Genomic DNA, 15,541 nt, shown 5'->3' with positions numbered 1-15,541 from the left:
TTATCGAAAGGCACACACGAACTTGTCCGCGGTCGATTCCGGTTTGATATTCGCCCGGGGTTTGGCCGATCCTCCCCTCGCGGGAGCTTCAGCAAGGAGGAAACAACCGCACTACAAAACGTACGACACGACGTACGTCTTTACCGACGGGAGGTTTTGCCACTGCCAATGCCAACAATTTCCACCAGCCAGCACGCGGAAGGGGGAAAAAGGATGACCGGATCCGGACCCGCCGAACAAATCGAACCCAACGAACCTTCTGCTGCGAACGCACGGCCTGCACTAAACTGGCCGCCGATCTCGGCTCGATCATACCCCGCCGGGCGGCATACGCGATCGCGCCTGCCGGAGCTCTCTCGTCGTTGAGGGGGTCTGCGCGCATTCGGCGACACATACACACACGTGTCCGAGGTGCGCGGTGAAGCTGGCTATGCGGTTTGTTAGATGGCAGAGAGCATAACGGCTCCATAGGCTGGTTGTACCGCATCCAAAGCAAAGCCAATGTTGGTTGGACCGACTAACACCACCATAAAACTGCCGGCGATCGATGCGAGAAGCTCTCCGACGGGTTTACCCATCCGCACGGGGGAAAAGATAAACAATTCATACGGTCGTATGTTTCGAGGTTTATGATCCTAATAGTGATAGGAAGAAGGCTTCGCGGTTGTTTTATCTTGGAGGGATGGTTTAACCCCCGCATGGTTTCCATATTAACGCAGCACTTTCAACTAAAAATAGAAAATAATAGAATATAAATGATGTTATATGTTTTTGATAAACGAACGCTCTCAACATTAGACAAATACTGCAGATTTTTAATTAAATCATCCATCATCATACCATGCTCACCGTACAAAACAAAACATTTGAACTCGAATATCTTCAAATTAAGTTTAATTCGACCTAATTCAAACTATTTGGAATTGTAAGATATGAAATACAGTATCAGTAAGAAAAGAAATCCATGTGTTCGCTACAAGATAATTTGCATGAATAAAAACATTATAATACATTGGAAACTTTACCAAATGACTTCCAAAGTACTGATGATGATGAGTTCCAACTCTTACCCCACCATAGATATCTTCTTTCCAAAATTGCTTCCGATTGGTAACTTTATATAATTTTTAAATTTCATAGCACCGTCAACTCTTATTGCTACGAGAAAGGAAAATAAAATATATTAAAAGATTAATGTTTCATTTACATCCATGGTGAAATCATTAAGGTAAAGGGTAATGTAAAATGTTACCCTGTATTAGACGAATACAATTAAGTATTAAACATCAAAAAACGCTTGAAGAAATGTTCGATAGCGTCCTAAACATGCGTAAACATGCTTCTTTTCATGCATTAGCTATACTGCCCATACTCGCATATGAGTCCCATTTGCAAAATCACCATTTTGAGAAAATAACGATTGAACATATTTACATTAGAAATTGTTTTGCTGTTATTAGTGATACAAAATACATGATTGGTTGATCACAACTATTGTATTGTAACATAAACATTTAGTTGAGAATGACATTTTATATAAAATACACGTTTTTAATATTAAAATGGTGAGAATAAAGTAGATGAGACACGATATGCGGGTACTTTCGAAGGCGAAAGCAAAAGTACTCGCATATCAGTCCCATCTTATAGCATACTTTGTTTACCTTGCTCGTCCAAACGTTGATGTTCGGGTTTTCATTCCATACGGATATTTGCACTTTAACAGTGCATAATTCGTTAAAAACACTTGAATTACAACCATTTGTTGATTATTTAAATTACTTTATATTACAAAATAGTGGAAGTTTCAATAACTAGGACTTTTCTTTAATTTAAGCAAAGTAATCATACATGGGACTGATATGCGGGTACTTTCAATATGGGACGCAGTCAATTGGGTATTTTTTTCACATTAGCATGCACTAAATGGCCACTTTGAGATTTTGTTTGGAAAATATATTGAAAATGAACATTAGTCATGGGACTAACTCAAAAGTGATGAAAAGTCAAATGGGACTGATATGCGAGTATGGGCAGTATATGTTTATATTACAATTATGCCCATTGAATTCTCAAACGAAAGCCCCAATGCAGGCAAAATGTAAATGTAAGCCGGTGTTGTACCCAGTTTTTCGATGGAGACAAATAGCACGCGACCACGGCAGCATTCAGATCTAATCGGCATGCTGCTACGCCAAACATAAACAGTGCATAACAGTGCCGATACCGGATCAAATTAAACACCCGCACAAATCAATCAACAATCCGCCCGTGTCAACTTTGAAACGAAAACGAAAAAGTTGCTAAATTAAAACTGTGCCAGAAATGGTGCCCTTTCTCCCACTCCTACGGACCGTCGCGTGGTCGTGATTATGATGGCTAGACTCAATATCTCGTGTTCCTGTTTGGTCCCGGAGTAGGTTTGTTGTCAATTTTACCTCAAATTAAAGTGAGTCGCATTCTCCTCATCATGCGTTTGTAATTCCTCGGCGCCATTACTACCGAGTGGCCGAGTGAAAGACGGCGATCGAACGAAACAGGTTTCCCGCCGATGGCCATTAGCGGGCAAAAGAAGAAAAGTAAAAACTCCATCCCCCGAACACGGGGATGTGCAGTTCCAAGTGCAAAACCATCGTGTGGGTCTTTCAAACCGCTCTCCCTCTCCGCGGGGGACATTGGCTGGCGTTGTCCGTTGGCCCATTTCAACCGCGCAAGGGTTTATTTAGGTTGAAAGAAAAATCAAATCCGTGGTGAATCGACTGTAATGAGTTTCGCTGGACACCCTGTGCCAGCGGACGGGATAATTGCAACCCGGGATGGTCGGAAGCCATTCTGCTAACATCGTTGACCCATTCTTCAAAGCGCGGGTTTCGTAGAGTCGGATGTTTTTTTCTATAGTTTCAATTTTTTTCTTTTCTTTTCGAGAAATTGTTGATAATCGAACGCCGATCCCCTGGACTGAGCGATAACACGGAAACATGAGTCAAACGTCCATTTTTTACCACATTATGCCGTTATCGCTTAAGCGGATGAACGGGTTCCAGAACCAAATAGGTCCAATCATCATTAGTCTCAAATCCTCTTCTTTCGAGGGAACATCTCCTTTTGGGAAGTGATTGTTCTAAAGATGTTACCTAAATCGGGTTACTTTTTGATATGTATGCTGGTTGTTCTGCTCTTCGTGGGTAACTATTTCGTAATGCTGATCCTCCAGATAGTTGATCTCATGATGATCTCGTATTTTTCAGCCGGACTTTGGCAAGTCGATCGAAGGCCAATCTTCTACACAAAAGTTACGTTCAATTACACAGAAAAAATAGAAGATACTTCTGCTTGGTACTGCGATGATCTGTACTTCAGTGTTCTAAATCGCCACATTCGCACCCATGGCAGTGGTAGCCTCGACAATTCCAACCCAATGGCGTTGAATTCCTCCCTTCATGCAACGGACATAAGGTTTCATTTGTTCACGAGGAAAAATCCCAACGTTAGCCAGCCCCTGCTGCCCACCGTGGAATCGGTCAACGGAAGCTTCTTCAATCGCACCAATCCGACGCGTGTGATCGTGCACGGTTTTTGCAACTGCCAGCATTCGGACTTTTGCAAAAACGCCAAAGACGCGCTGCTGTACACGAACGATGTCAACATTATCACCATCGATTGGAGTGACACCGTGGGCCTGTTGGATTATGTGCTGCTGCGCTGGCGGCTGGATCAGGTGGCAGTATCGTTGGCCGGTTTTGTCGATTTCTTGCACAACACCACCGAACTGGATCTCGGTGAGCTGTATCTGATCGGGCACAGCCTGGGGGCACATTTGGCCGGGCTGAGCGGGAAAAAGTTAACGACCGGTCGGGCAGGAGCTATATTTGGCCTCGACCCGGCGGGACCTTTGTTTTCCAGCCGGGACACATCGTCCCGACTCGCCAACACGGATGCGGAGTATGTTGAGGTGATTCACACGAACGGGGGCACCCTCGGTATGTACGATCCCATCGGGACGGCCGATTTTTATCCCAATGGAGGGAAAAGCCAGCCCGGATGCTTACCATGGTTGTTTGGAAGTAAGTGCACCAAGACGATTATTGCACCCGGTTCGGCACTGAGCAGTTATACTATTATCCACTCGTTTCAGTGTCCTGCTCGCATGGACGCGCTTGGGAGTTGTATGCCGAGTCAGTCTACACGGCGGTTGGATTCAAAGCAGTGCCATGTGATAATATCGAGCAAATCGTGGAAAGTGTTTGCCGCGTAGATCTGCCAACGGTAGAAATGGGTGGAGAACCGGCGAATAAAACTAAAGCTGGTATCTTTGTGCTTTCGACCAATAGTCGCTTTCCTTATGCGAGGGGATAAGCTTAGGAGATCCTTACGATTTCTAAATTAAAAATACACTTACCATGAACACACGATGCAAGGTTTATTACTTAGAAAAAGTAAACTACTAAACACTAAGCACACAACAGAAACACACAAAGTTGTTGTTTACTATCATTTAAATAATGTGGAACGATTTGACAGAAAATCATAGCGCCATGTTGGAATTTATTACATTCAAATTCATTCGACTATAATAAAAAAAAAAAAACAAATCTTTATCGGTTAATCTACTTGTTCGCAATTTTACGGAATAAGCTACGGAAATGGTCAACTTTAGTTCATTTTTGTTTCAGTCAAAATCAAGATCAAGACACAAGAAATGCGATGGTGATCCAACCTTTAAGACATTTATACGTTTAAGGAATCTTGGTAAAAATTTCGAAACAAATGTCACCATGACGTTTTGCCACTGTCATTGAACAAAGTGTATGTATTTCCAGGTATGTACTATTTTTGTGTAAAATTTGTCTCAATCTTGTTACATTCATTAGGCATACTGTTTTTCACATAAATTTTCCTAGAAATTACAGCTCAATTCAGTTAAATCATATTGCCACGCTAGTAACGACAGCATCGCAAGTCCCATGGTGTTCTAGAAAATACCGACGGCACTGATATGTCAAGTAGTGAAAAGTCAAACCGTTCGTCATTACGCTACCTGGAATGGTTAGTACCTTGGAAACGCTGGAAATACGAAGAGCTTTGTTCGCACGGATATTTTCACATCGAAAAAGGCACGGAAAACACACCGTGCCGTGCTGTGATGGTGTTTTGCAAACAGTTCTTCTAGTGTGTAGCATAAATTACCGTTCGCGAAAACAGAAAACCAAGCTCTAGTGAGCCGCTACACGCACGCACCATTCATCCGCCACCTCTCAGCCAGCTCGCCCGACGTGTTTGCTTACGCCATGATGGTTTCCAGAAACGGCCGGGGGCAACACAGACGTCGTCGATAATACGGTGGAAGAGGCTGTCTGCTTCGAGACGGTATGTGACACGGTGAAGAAAAGTGATGACCGGGGCAACGGAAAAGCGTCTGGATGGCATTAGTTTTGCCACAGCATACATCCTCCAGCCGTCGTTCGTGTTGTTGACCTCCGGGGTCGTGTGTGAGTGAGACAAACTGGGAAAAGTTAGAGAAACGAGGGGGAAGAAAAACGCAGAAAAACAAGGCGCAGTCTGTTGTGTGGCACTAAGTGATCGAAATCATCCATCTCCGATGAGCACGATGAGGGTTAACCAGATTCGCTGTGTGGCCAAATGATACCTCCCTGCCCCCGTGTGTTGCGAAATACTGCAAAAGTGCAACTTCCTGTCAGTGACATCGGCCGATCGTTGTAAACGCCCAATCGCGGGTGGGGGCGGTGGGGGAAATGGATCGTCATCATTGCACTGCACAGATGTGCATTAAAATGCATCGGAAACGGGATCGTTCGACCTTCCGCACCCCACAGTGCCGCTTGTTTTTCCTTTTGCTCCGCGTGCCCTAAGGTTATCGCTTCGTTGAACGCACTTGTGCGTGTACAATAACACACACAAACATACACACACGCATTCGGTGCATCTTCCCCTTCCCCAAAAGGCAACAGTCATCAATGCACTGCTTGCAATCCGTTAGCTTCCGCGATGGAACTGGATCACTTCCTTCCATCATGACGATTAGCATCGATACCGGTTTGTTGGACCCCCGGGTCACAATCTGTGTCGCCTAATCGTCCCTTAATGTACAGGTTTCTGTTTGCCTAAACGCTGTTAAACGTAGCAAACCGGTAGATCCGGTCACTCGCTGCCTGCTGGGATGTTCGATTTTGTGCTCAGAATTTTCATTCCAGGCCTCTTACCTCTTTTTGGATGATATTTTATTACTGTAAACTAATCTTATGTATCTTTTCCCATTGTAGGCTTAACAGTAGCGGTGGGCATGTGTGGTGCGGAAAATAAAAAGTAAAATATCGGTCTAAAACCAAGTGAAACACATCGATGGCCATACCAAATAAGACGGAAGTTCCTTTGAGTGGAGCGCGGCCCCTTGTGAATCAGTGTTTGTGTGCATGCACTCCAAGAGGAGAGTGATTAAAACCGTAAAGACAGCTTACAGTGACGGCCTAGTGAAGAAGTGAGCGGGAGACGTTTTGTTCAGAAACATTTCGGATATGGATGATAAAAATTCGACCGGCAGCGGTGGTGGGGGAGGAGGCAGTAGTACCGGAGGTGGAAGCGGCGGAGGTGGTGGTGGTGGTGGCGAGACGAAGGTAATCTACCACATCGATGACGAGACGACGCCGTACCTGGTGAAGATACCGCTTCCGGCCCCCCAGGTGACGCTGAAAGACTTCAAGCTGGTGCTGAACAAGCAAAACATCAACTACAAGTACTTCTTCAAGTCGATGGATGCGGACTTTGGCGTGGTGAAGGAGGAAATCGCAGACGATGCGACGATACTTCCCTGCTTCAATGGGAAAGTCGTCTCCTGGCTGGTGACGGCCGACGGTTCCAATCAGTCCGATTGCTCCGAGCTGCAACCGACGGAGATGATCGATGGGCGGCCCACGTTGGCGCAGCTGCGCAGCATGAACAAACCGTCGGCGACGGCCACACTGAGCAACATGATGAACCACCACCTGCCGATGAACCCGCTCACCTACCAGTCGGCCTCGGTCGTCTCGAGCGATCTCGACTCGACCAGCCTGTTCGAGACGGAGAGTGAGATCACGCTCGATCGCGACATGACCGAGTGTAGCAGCGTGCAGCGGCTGCAGGTGCGCAAGAAGCCGCAGCGGCGCAAGAAGCGGGCACCGTCGATGTCGCGCACCTCCTCCTACAGCTCCATCACCGACTCGACCATGTCGCTCAACATCATCACGGTGCAGATCAACATGGACACGGTCAACTTCCTGGGCATTTCGATCGTGGGCCAATCGAATCGGGGCGGCGATGGAGGCATCTACGTCGGTAGCATCATGAAGGGCGGTGCGGTGGCGCTCGATGGGCGCATTGAGCCGGGCGATATGATCCTGCAGGTGAACGATGTCAACTTTGAGAACATGACCAACGATGAGGCGGTGCGGGTGTTGCGTGAGGTCGTACAGAAGCCGGGCCCGATCAAGCTCGTGGTGGCCAAGTGTTGGGATCCGAACCCGAAGGGATACTTTACGATTCCACGCACCGAACCGGTCCGGCCGATCGATCCGGGGGCGTGGGTCGCCCATACGGCGGCCCTGCGCTCACAGGACACCATCAACACCGAGCTGCCGGAGTCGGTGATGGAGCGGCTGCACGCCGACATGGACATGAAGGACATTGTGCGCGCGATGACGAAACCGGACAGTGGGCTCGAGATTCGCGACCGCATGTGGCTGAAGATTACCATCCCGAACGCGTTCATCGGTGCGGACGTGGTGAACTGGATACTGGAGCACGTGGACGGCATCGGCGATCGGCGAGAGGCCCGCAAGTACGTCTCGCTGATGCTACGACGCGGCTACATCAAGCACACGGTCAACAAGCTGACGTTCTCGGAGCAGTGTTACTACGTCGTCGGCAGTGGCATCATACGGCAGGACCTCTCGGCCATGTCGCTCGAGGACACGGAGAGCATGCTGAGCGACATCGCGCCGCTCCCGAACCCGCCCATCTACATGACGTACTCGGGCAACTACAACCCATCGCACGGCTACCAGCCGATCCAGTACGGGTGCACCGGCGGCGAGCGCCATCCGTCGTCGGGCTCGAGCAGCTCGGACATTCTCACCAGCAAGGACACGTCGGCATCGCAGAGTGACCTCGCGGCCGTCATACAGCAGACCAACCAGATGACGATCGCGAACGCGGCGTCGAACAAATCGTCCGGATCCTCGAACCGCGGTAATGAGCAAGACATTTCAGGTACTTCATTTTTGCGTCCACCCATTCCCACCACGCTCACCATTCACAATGCACACGGCTCCTCCTGTCCCTCTTCTTCTGGCTCTCCGGTGCGGTAGGCCTTCGATCGATCGATCGGTCGATCGCGTGTGGAGGGACACACTTTCACTGTTTCCTGGAGAAGGTTTTCGTTCTTTCCGTTCTTTCGGGAAAGCTATTTCTTTTTTCTGGCAACCGGCACATCTTTCTCTTCAGCTTTCGATTTTTCGTATGTAGACGACAGTGGTGTACTGTTTTTATATTTTCAAATGTTTCTTTATCCTTTATTTTAACCGCTTTATTTTTCCCCCTCTCCTTTGGTTGGTTCGTCATCCGTTGGCCACTCAGCTGCAGCAACGCTTCGTTTTGGAGAAGGAAACGGCACTGGAGGTAGCAATACTGTTTGTTATACATTTTTCTAACACCGCGGATTTTAATGCATTGCGATTGTTTGGTATCTTTGGTACTTTCCAACTGCTAAAGGCGATTTAAGCCGGTTTTACTAAACTAAGTTTGTTTGATCATATTTAAAATAATGTTGAAAGTATTTGATGTAAAATTGACCATGAGAACCTAAGGACTTTTAATTTTAGTGAACTACAATTTTGCCATTTCGCGTGAACTTCACTGGCCATTTTGCGTTCCATCTCCCTGTCTGACTTTTCTATTCATGCTCTTCTAATATTTGTGGAGTGTGTTTCACTGCAAACGTTATGCTGGGCTTTAATTTTTCAGAATTTTATCCCATCTCCTTTCTTTGGCGCTTTTGAAGCGCTTCTCTGCTTGTAAACAGAAATACGATATCTTTTTTATTCAACTAAATTACTAATGTTGACGACATATTTCTTTTCTTTGGTAATATAACTTACAGACAATTTTTTGCAACAATGTCATTCTTGTAAATCTTCAATTCACGCGAACAGATATCAATTAATCAAGTCTCGATCGAACAACATGGAAAAATAGATGATTTTCCAATGATCAGTTTTTTCGACCCGAAAAGAATGTACAATTGAAAGAATTGTTCATAATTGTTTCACATGATTGAACCTTTTTCAATAGGGCATAAAAATATGTGTCATCAAACGCGTAGTTATTTGACTTATTCAAAATACAATATACAAAATTAAAACACCCCTTCAGTCCATTTTTATTAACATTCATCCTTGTAGAATGTGTGATACCTCTATGTAGTAAATTATTAGATAGTTCTCAATATTTCTGCTGTTCTACTTTGCTGTCAGGAAAAGTATCCTTCTCATGCGGCCATTAAAGAAATGAGTAAAAAACTACCGGCTGTTTCAAAGGGAAAAGAAAATATCGGAAAATCTGCCTCCAACAAACAAAGCAACTTTGCTTCCTTCGTTGTTTGTGAGAGTTTGTTCTACTTTTCCTCCATGCAGAACAGACTGTAGTGTTTTCCCTTCATTTCTTTAATTTGTCATGGTTTTACTTTTCCAAAAAAGATAATACAAAAACTGGCTTCCCTTTCCAAATAATTGCATGTAGTTTTTTTGTGGTTTCTTTTTGCCAACTGCCCCGGGTCTTCGATAATCTAGCCCTTCCTTACTCGCCCGTTTCTTTTCCCTCCCTCGGGTATTAATCATTAACATTCATTGTTTGCTTCCTGTTCGGTATCATTAACATTCATTCGCGAGATCACTTTCGGTTTCACTTGTTTGCTTCTGCCATGCATCGTTGTTGCATTCCTCCTAATCAAACCCCCATCCCGTATCCCTCCCGCCGAGGGTTTCAGTATAGTCACCCCCGAATGGGCCCACCCTCTGCGGGAAGGGAAAAGGAATGCACATACATATCTTACACCAAACCTCTTTCATCGCGCACTAGTCAACATTGCAGCCGCATTACACGAATTTTCTTTGTTAATTTTTTACTTTCAGTTTTGAGCTATTTATGATTTGCTTTCATTTCGATTCTTTTCCAAATGATTTAACCTTCGAAACGAAACAAAAAACAAACACACAAACAACCTCTTCCACCCACGGAGGGTGGAGGATCAACACCAACCGTTTGCGGAACACGTGCGAATAATCCTTGCGCCATCACACCCCCAAACACACACCCACCCACACACATATAAACCAACAATCACCACGAACCACACACACGTTCGAACAACGAACGATACCACCAACTCCTTCCCACCGAAACACACATCAACCAACAACAACCACAAGTCCTTGTCCTCTTAAACTCACCTCTGGAAACGAACGAATGTTTCGAAATTTAATTTAAATCAAAAGCGCAAATGCATCATCCTGGTGCATTTTTACTTGTTTAATCTTCGGTTCTGTGCTATCACCACCCCTCACACATTCTGTTTTGACAAAAAAAAAAAAAGCCAAATCAAACATGCTCAAAAACAACTCCAACCTGAAACAACCTCGTTTTCTCGTCCACATCCATATCGTTCCGCGTTTGTGGTGGTGGTACTTTTTTCCATTTCCACCTGTGACCCGCCCGCCCGCCTGTCCTGCGACCGGGGATGATTGTTGTCCGGCCGTTGGGCGTCCGTCCGTCCAGACTTTAAAACAACGAGGATCGGCGGTGGTGTTGGCGGTGGTGGTGGTGGTGGCGTCGGAGGCACCAAGATGATCAGCACCAACGACGACGAGGGGTACGAGGACAGCATCTACTTCCAGCATCAGCCGATGCAACCCACCTTGCCGCACCAGCAGCAACTTCAGCAACAGCAGCACCAAACGTTTGGACGCAACGCTGGTGGTGGTGGTGGCCGGAAGGAACCGGGACACATCTACAACAATCAGTAAGCAGCTGGGAGCCAAAGGCAATGAGAAACACGTCCGAGAGGGTGTTGCTGAACTTCGGGCGGAATAGGAAGAACGGGAGGAAAGTCCCCGGGGCCAAAGCGCCCGATGGCGGGGGAGGCCCACCAGGACTAGGGTTGTCTGTTTTTGGGTGTGAAGTAAAAGCCAAAAAAAAAAACGAGAACGAAAAACAAAATCACCGAGTAACGCTAAATGGAAATCGGATGCGGTGTGTTGTGTTTGGAAAAAAAATAGCTCCAATGAAAGATGAACGTAAAAAAATGGGCAATGTGCAGAAGGAAGGAAAGCAGACAGAGAGAGAGGGAGTACCCTCCAACGGGAGACGACATTCGTCCAAAGTGGAGGGGGGCGAAGGGGACGACATGATGTAGATTTAAAACAACAGAAAACAAAAAATCATGAAAATGATAAACTGATGAAGGTGGACGGCACGACGTAACATAACTATTCAAACTATTGGAAAAGCAGGGAAATGTCGGCATAAGTTAGCGAAAAAGCCAGGCAATGCGTGTGTGTGTGTGTATGGCAGGAAGGCAAACAAATGAAATGTTGAAAAATGTAGCAAACATTTTGGTGTCCTTCCTACTACGAGTGGAGAGAATGTGAGGAGGCGCAAACACATCACTGTATTATTGTTCGTGAAACGCAGGGATTGGCGACAGTGGAAGAGCATTTATGTAGAGAAGAGGAACCGGTGAAAAAGGACACCACCCGTTTGGTTTGTCCTGTGTTTCATGACACACATTCGGTTTTATCCACCTCCCTACACAACCTTCTAGTGCCGACTCTATTATTTTAGGCAGCTTTCTTTAGGGTTTTTATTTTATGTTAACTGTCCTCATTTGCGTGTCACAGTGCAGCTAGAAATGGTGTCCCGTCTGCGATATATTCGTTCGCTTGTTGTTTCCGGCGTCCGGAAGGAACGGTTGAGATTTTTTTTTTTATCTTATACATATTCGATGCCAAAACCGAGCGGCATCTTTTTAATAGCAACAATCTATATTACTTTCGCTTCCGAAACCATTGTAAATGTGTTTATTATTATTATTGATTACGATTAATATTATTATTATTGCTATGCGTAACTTTTATTTTAGAAAACAAAATATATATACATATTTTACAAAACAAGAAAACGTTAGAGTATTTATACTGGAACTGATGCTAAGCTATGCGATAAAACAAAAATGGATGAGAAGCTGATCCGGAACAAATGAACAAAAACGAAAAGGAAAACATAAAACGTAAAAACGTAAGGAAAGATAAGTAGTGCGTGAATGCAATGAAGCGGAAACAAAACAAACTATAAGTTTAAGCAAATTATACGAACAGCGGGCAGAGCTGGACTAAAAACTAAAGCAACTAAAACTGAAAGCAGTTTAAAATTAAATTGAACACAATATACAATCTAATCGGAAGGCGTTTGGGCGGTGGGAAAAGAAGATGGGAATTAAACAAAAAGTAGTACTCCTCAAGAATTTCGTTCGTTATTTAGCATTGTGAAATGTAATCCGGGCTCATCCATGAAACAAATTTGCGTTAGTTCCGTGTTGAATCTTTCGTACTTCATCAACTTGCAAACATTCGACGTTCATTTTCGTGCATATAAAGAATAGTCAGGCGGATTGATTTTAGTCGAAATTGTTCTGTTCAAATTCGACCCAGTGTGGCCAAAATGTTTACACATATATTTCCTCGCAAACATTGTGTGCCCCATTGGGTGGGTACAGTGTAGGGGCGTTCGAGCACTTTTGGCTACGGAAGATTCGGCCAATTGAAATCCGCTTCCAATCGTGTGAATCAAACCGGCAGGCAAATCACTAGGAACCGATCAAATACGAATTTATATAAAGGAAAGGCAAGTAAGGGATTTAAAGAAATTGATAAAAGTGACCATAGGCAGCAGCACGCCGAACGTACATTGTGTGTGGAATATTAGATGTGTGGACACGGTTGAGCGAGCCCGTTCTCGCGGAGGAGGTCCTAATTCAATGGGAACGAACTAGGTATGCCGGAAGATGCAGGAAGAATAATATAAAATAATAAAACAAATGAAGTAATTGAACTTGTAAAACAAAACATTGTATTTGAGAATGATTGAATTTTACGTTTTTATACGCAAAAATATCACATGATATTTTAAATATAAACAGAAAAAAGAGTTGTGCTAGATGGAAACAAATAAATAAACTCAACGAAGATAATCCGCCGATTCAAAAAGCTAACGAAACTTTCCTCTTGACTGTTGACGGCACACCTTCTCCAACGCTACAACTTTTTAAATCCAAAGTTGCACATTTACAAGGTGAATGATAGTTTTTCATATTGGTAGCAATATTTAGAACTTTTCTTCGAGAGTTTATCTTATGAATATAAGTCTACATTGACTTAAACTGTTTCACGATATAAACGACCTAAATTTACCGTTGGTAATCAAATTTACCCTCAATTTAACGAATCCAAAATGGTGGACTGTCAAAATTGCGGCTAGTTTACCTGCTCCTTGTACCTCCTTGATCCACCAAACACCGAACGTCGACAGTAGTGGTGGTAATTTTCGATTCAAATCCAGATTAAGATGTGGATTTACGATTCCGAGTCCCAACCCGTCGTATTATGCGTACACTCCCAGTTTGTCGATCATTTGTATAATTTGTTTAATTCATTGCATGATCCTTTACCATTTAAATTCAATCTATGCCAAAACGAATCAAATCTGACTCGAATCCGTCATACGAGATCCAATTGTTTAGAATCCGTCAGGGGATCGGATCTACAACTTCTCCGAATCCCGATTCTGCCAACACTAGTTAACTTGGCTGTAAACAACTCAGATGTGAAGAAACCTGCGTCGTGAAGGACGAAGCACACAATTTTTGCGTCCGTTTTTTCCGAAATTGTGCAACGTTAGTGGACCGCACGGTGAATTCGGCCGGTCGGAAACGGCCCCGGAAGTGTCCGGCGATCGTACGGTGCTGAAGTGCATCGGTTTCGTGCGCCCGGAGGTGCAATTTAAGTGAAAAACAAATTTTTCCTGTGCTCCTGACGACCGCATCCATCATCCACTTTGTTCGTGGAAAATCTTTTCTCTCAGCGCACCGTGTCGGGCGTGTGTGTCAATTGTGTTCAGTTCTCTCGTCTCTCGGCGCTGCTCGCGGTGTGTACGCTCCCGTTTTTTCGGTTTCGGGGGAGATATTCTGTGGTTCCGTCGTTGTTTTCTCCTGCAAAATCAAATCCGCGTTCCCTACGTCACGTAGGCTTCCTCCGCCGTGTGTTCCAACCCCATGCACGGGGAAGCGCAAACGTGCCGAGCATCTCGACGGCCGATGCGAGCGCACGCAGTAGAACCGAGGAATGAAATAAACATCTCGCACTGACGCGAAGTGACGTGCGGTCGCGGTAACGGTGGTGGTCGCGAAAAGATTTCGACCGACTGCTTGCTGGCGACACCGACGTCGAACGGCGAGGAAGAGGAACGCATCAAAATGTCCCGATTAACGGCAAAAAAGTGCCCGCAACCGCCGACTGTCGCAGACGAAAGGTAACTCCCTTCAAACCGGTGCATCTATCAACACGGGGTCGAGTGACGAAAAGGTAACGAAAACGGTTCATGTGCCGTTCGTCGGTGTGTACGGTGGAAGCTGCAAGGAAAGAAAGAAAATGTTCCCTTAGGAAGGGCTTAACCCCTCGCTGGTGGGGCCATCCGCGTTGGAGCTTGCTTCCCTTGCACCCTGGTGCGCCGCGAGTGTGTGGAAAAGCAAACGGGAAAAAGTGTCATTCCAACCGATTGTGCGTGTGTGTATCAGTGTCAGTGTAGTGTAGTGTTGTCCAACGGAAAGAATAGAAGAAAATTCTGTAAAACAAAAAAAAAATCCCACCCATCCACTCGGCAGCGAAACCAAAAAGAAGTGAACGCGAGGCGATAATAACACTCAAATCTCTGATCCGCAGAGGGTGTGCGGGGTGCGACGTGAAAGTTTGGTGGACGGTTTTTCGGTGTCGGTTTTTGTGTTTGGTTTTCTCGAGTGGTTCTAGTTTGCGCGCTTCCCGCGTGTGGTCTTCCGTGGTCTTGCGTCCCGAGCCCAACGTCTCCCCCGCGGCGCACGTGGGGGACGGCCGCGACGGCCAACGGGGCCATGGCGCCGTATCATGGAATGTAATCTGTTGGTCCCGCGGCTTAAACGAATCACACGCTTAGCGCCGAACGCGTTGAAAACGGATTAAATTTACTTAGCCACCAGCAAATTGCTGGCCAGTGTCGGCAAGACTCACAGGAGGTAAGCTAAAATAGAAGAAAAAAGCGTTGTTCTGAAAAGATTTAGTTGTCGTTGCCGCTGTTGCGGACGCTGTCCTTTTCCGCAATCGGTAGTGAGGCATGATGGGGAGCAATGGGAAACTATAGAAACGAAAATAGCAATCGTTGTGCCACTTCCTTTCGAAGTGCTAGA

The 15,541-nt window shown here is 45.5% G+C and overlaps 4 protein-coding genes across 10 annotated transcripts in view; 3 read left to right on the top strand and 1 right to left on the bottom strand.

Moving 5' to 3' along the window:
- LOC131260403 (retinol dehydrogenase 5) overlaps window positions 1-4,479 on the bottom strand; it is a 32,367-nt gene extending 27,888 nt beyond the window's left edge. Inside the window, exon 1 of the mRNA XM_058262113.1 lies at window positions 4,400-4,479. The gene's annotated coding sequence lies outside the window, so the exon portion shown is untranslated. The remainder of the gene's footprint in view (window positions 1-4,399) is intronic.
- Window positions 3,128-4,356, top strand: LOC131260401 (phospholipase A1-like). The gene is made up of 3 exons (XM_058262111.1): window positions 3,128-3,185; window positions 3,249-4,064; window positions 4,136-4,356. Exons 1-3 carry the CDS (start codon window positions 3,128-3,130, stop codon window positions 4,354-4,356), a joined length of 1,095 nt encoding a protein of 364 aa, XP_058118094.1.
- Window positions 4,480-5,069: 590 nt separating the features above from the next.
- Window positions 5,070-12,113, top strand: LOC131271795 (segment polarity protein dishevelled). Of its 7 annotated transcripts, XM_058273338.1 has the most exons (4): window positions 5,070-5,367; window positions 6,282-8,265; window positions 8,632-8,673; window positions 10,185-10,966. In XM_058273338.1, the coding sequence occupies exons 2-4, from the start codon at window positions 6,534-6,536 to the stop codon at window positions 10,199-10,201; spliced, it is 1,791 nt and encodes a 596-aa protein (XP_058129321.1). In that variant the 5' UTR covers window positions 5,070-5,367; window positions 6,282-6,533; the 3' UTR covers window positions 10,202-10,966. The 7 variants fall into 7 exon arrangements, with proteins under 7 accessions (XP_058129321.1, XP_058129320.1, XP_058129317.1 ...); XM_058273337.1 differs by lacking the exon at window positions 8,632-8,673 and having other exon boundaries at window positions 6,282-8,244; window positions 10,828-12,113; XM_058273334.1 differs by lacking the exon at window positions 8,632-8,673 and having other exon boundaries at window positions 10,828-12,113.
- A 2,104-nt stretch (window positions 12,114-14,217) lies between these two features.
- The window catches only part of LOC131261878 (uncharacterized), a 199,487-nt gene continuing 198,163 nt past the window's right edge, over window positions 14,218-15,541 (top strand). Inside the window, exon 1 of the mRNA XM_058263731.1 lies at window positions 14,218-15,370. The gene's annotated coding sequence lies outside the window, so the exon portion shown is untranslated. The remainder of the gene's footprint in view (window positions 15,371-15,541) is intronic.

This window comes from Anopheles coustani, chromosome 3 (assembly GCF_943734705.1).
Source record: "Anopheles coustani chromosome 3, idAnoCousDA_361_x.2, whole genome shotgun sequence".
Classification (NCBI taxonomy): Eukaryota; Metazoa; Arthropoda; class Insecta; order Diptera; family Culicidae; genus Anopheles; species Anopheles coustani.
Note: the sequence above shows the minus strand (reverse complement) of the source record. Positions and strands in the feature narration are given on the sequence as shown.

Bases quoted from the DNA above. Each gene is read 5' to 3' on its own strand.
- LOC131260401 (XM_058262111.1), top strand. From the start codon at position 3,128: ATGTTACCTAAATCGGGTTACTTTTTGATATGTATGCTGGTTGTTCTG. The intron at 3,186-3,248 runs GTAACTATTTCG...CGTATTTTTCAG, and splicing joins GGTTGTTCTGCTCTTCGTGG to CCGGACTTTGGCAAGTCGAT. The intron at 4,065-4,135 runs GTAAGTGCACCA...CACTCGTTTCAG, and splicing joins CTTACCATGGTTGTTTGGAA to TGTCCTGCTCGCATGGACGC.
- LOC131271795 (XM_058273334.1), top strand. From the start codon at position 6,534: ATGGATGATAAAAATTCGACCGGCAGCGGTGGTGGGGGAGGAGGCAGT. The intron at 8,266-10,827 runs GTACTTCATTTT...CCGTCCGTCCAG, and splicing joins TAATGAGCAAGACATTTCAG to ACTTTAAAACAACGAGGATC.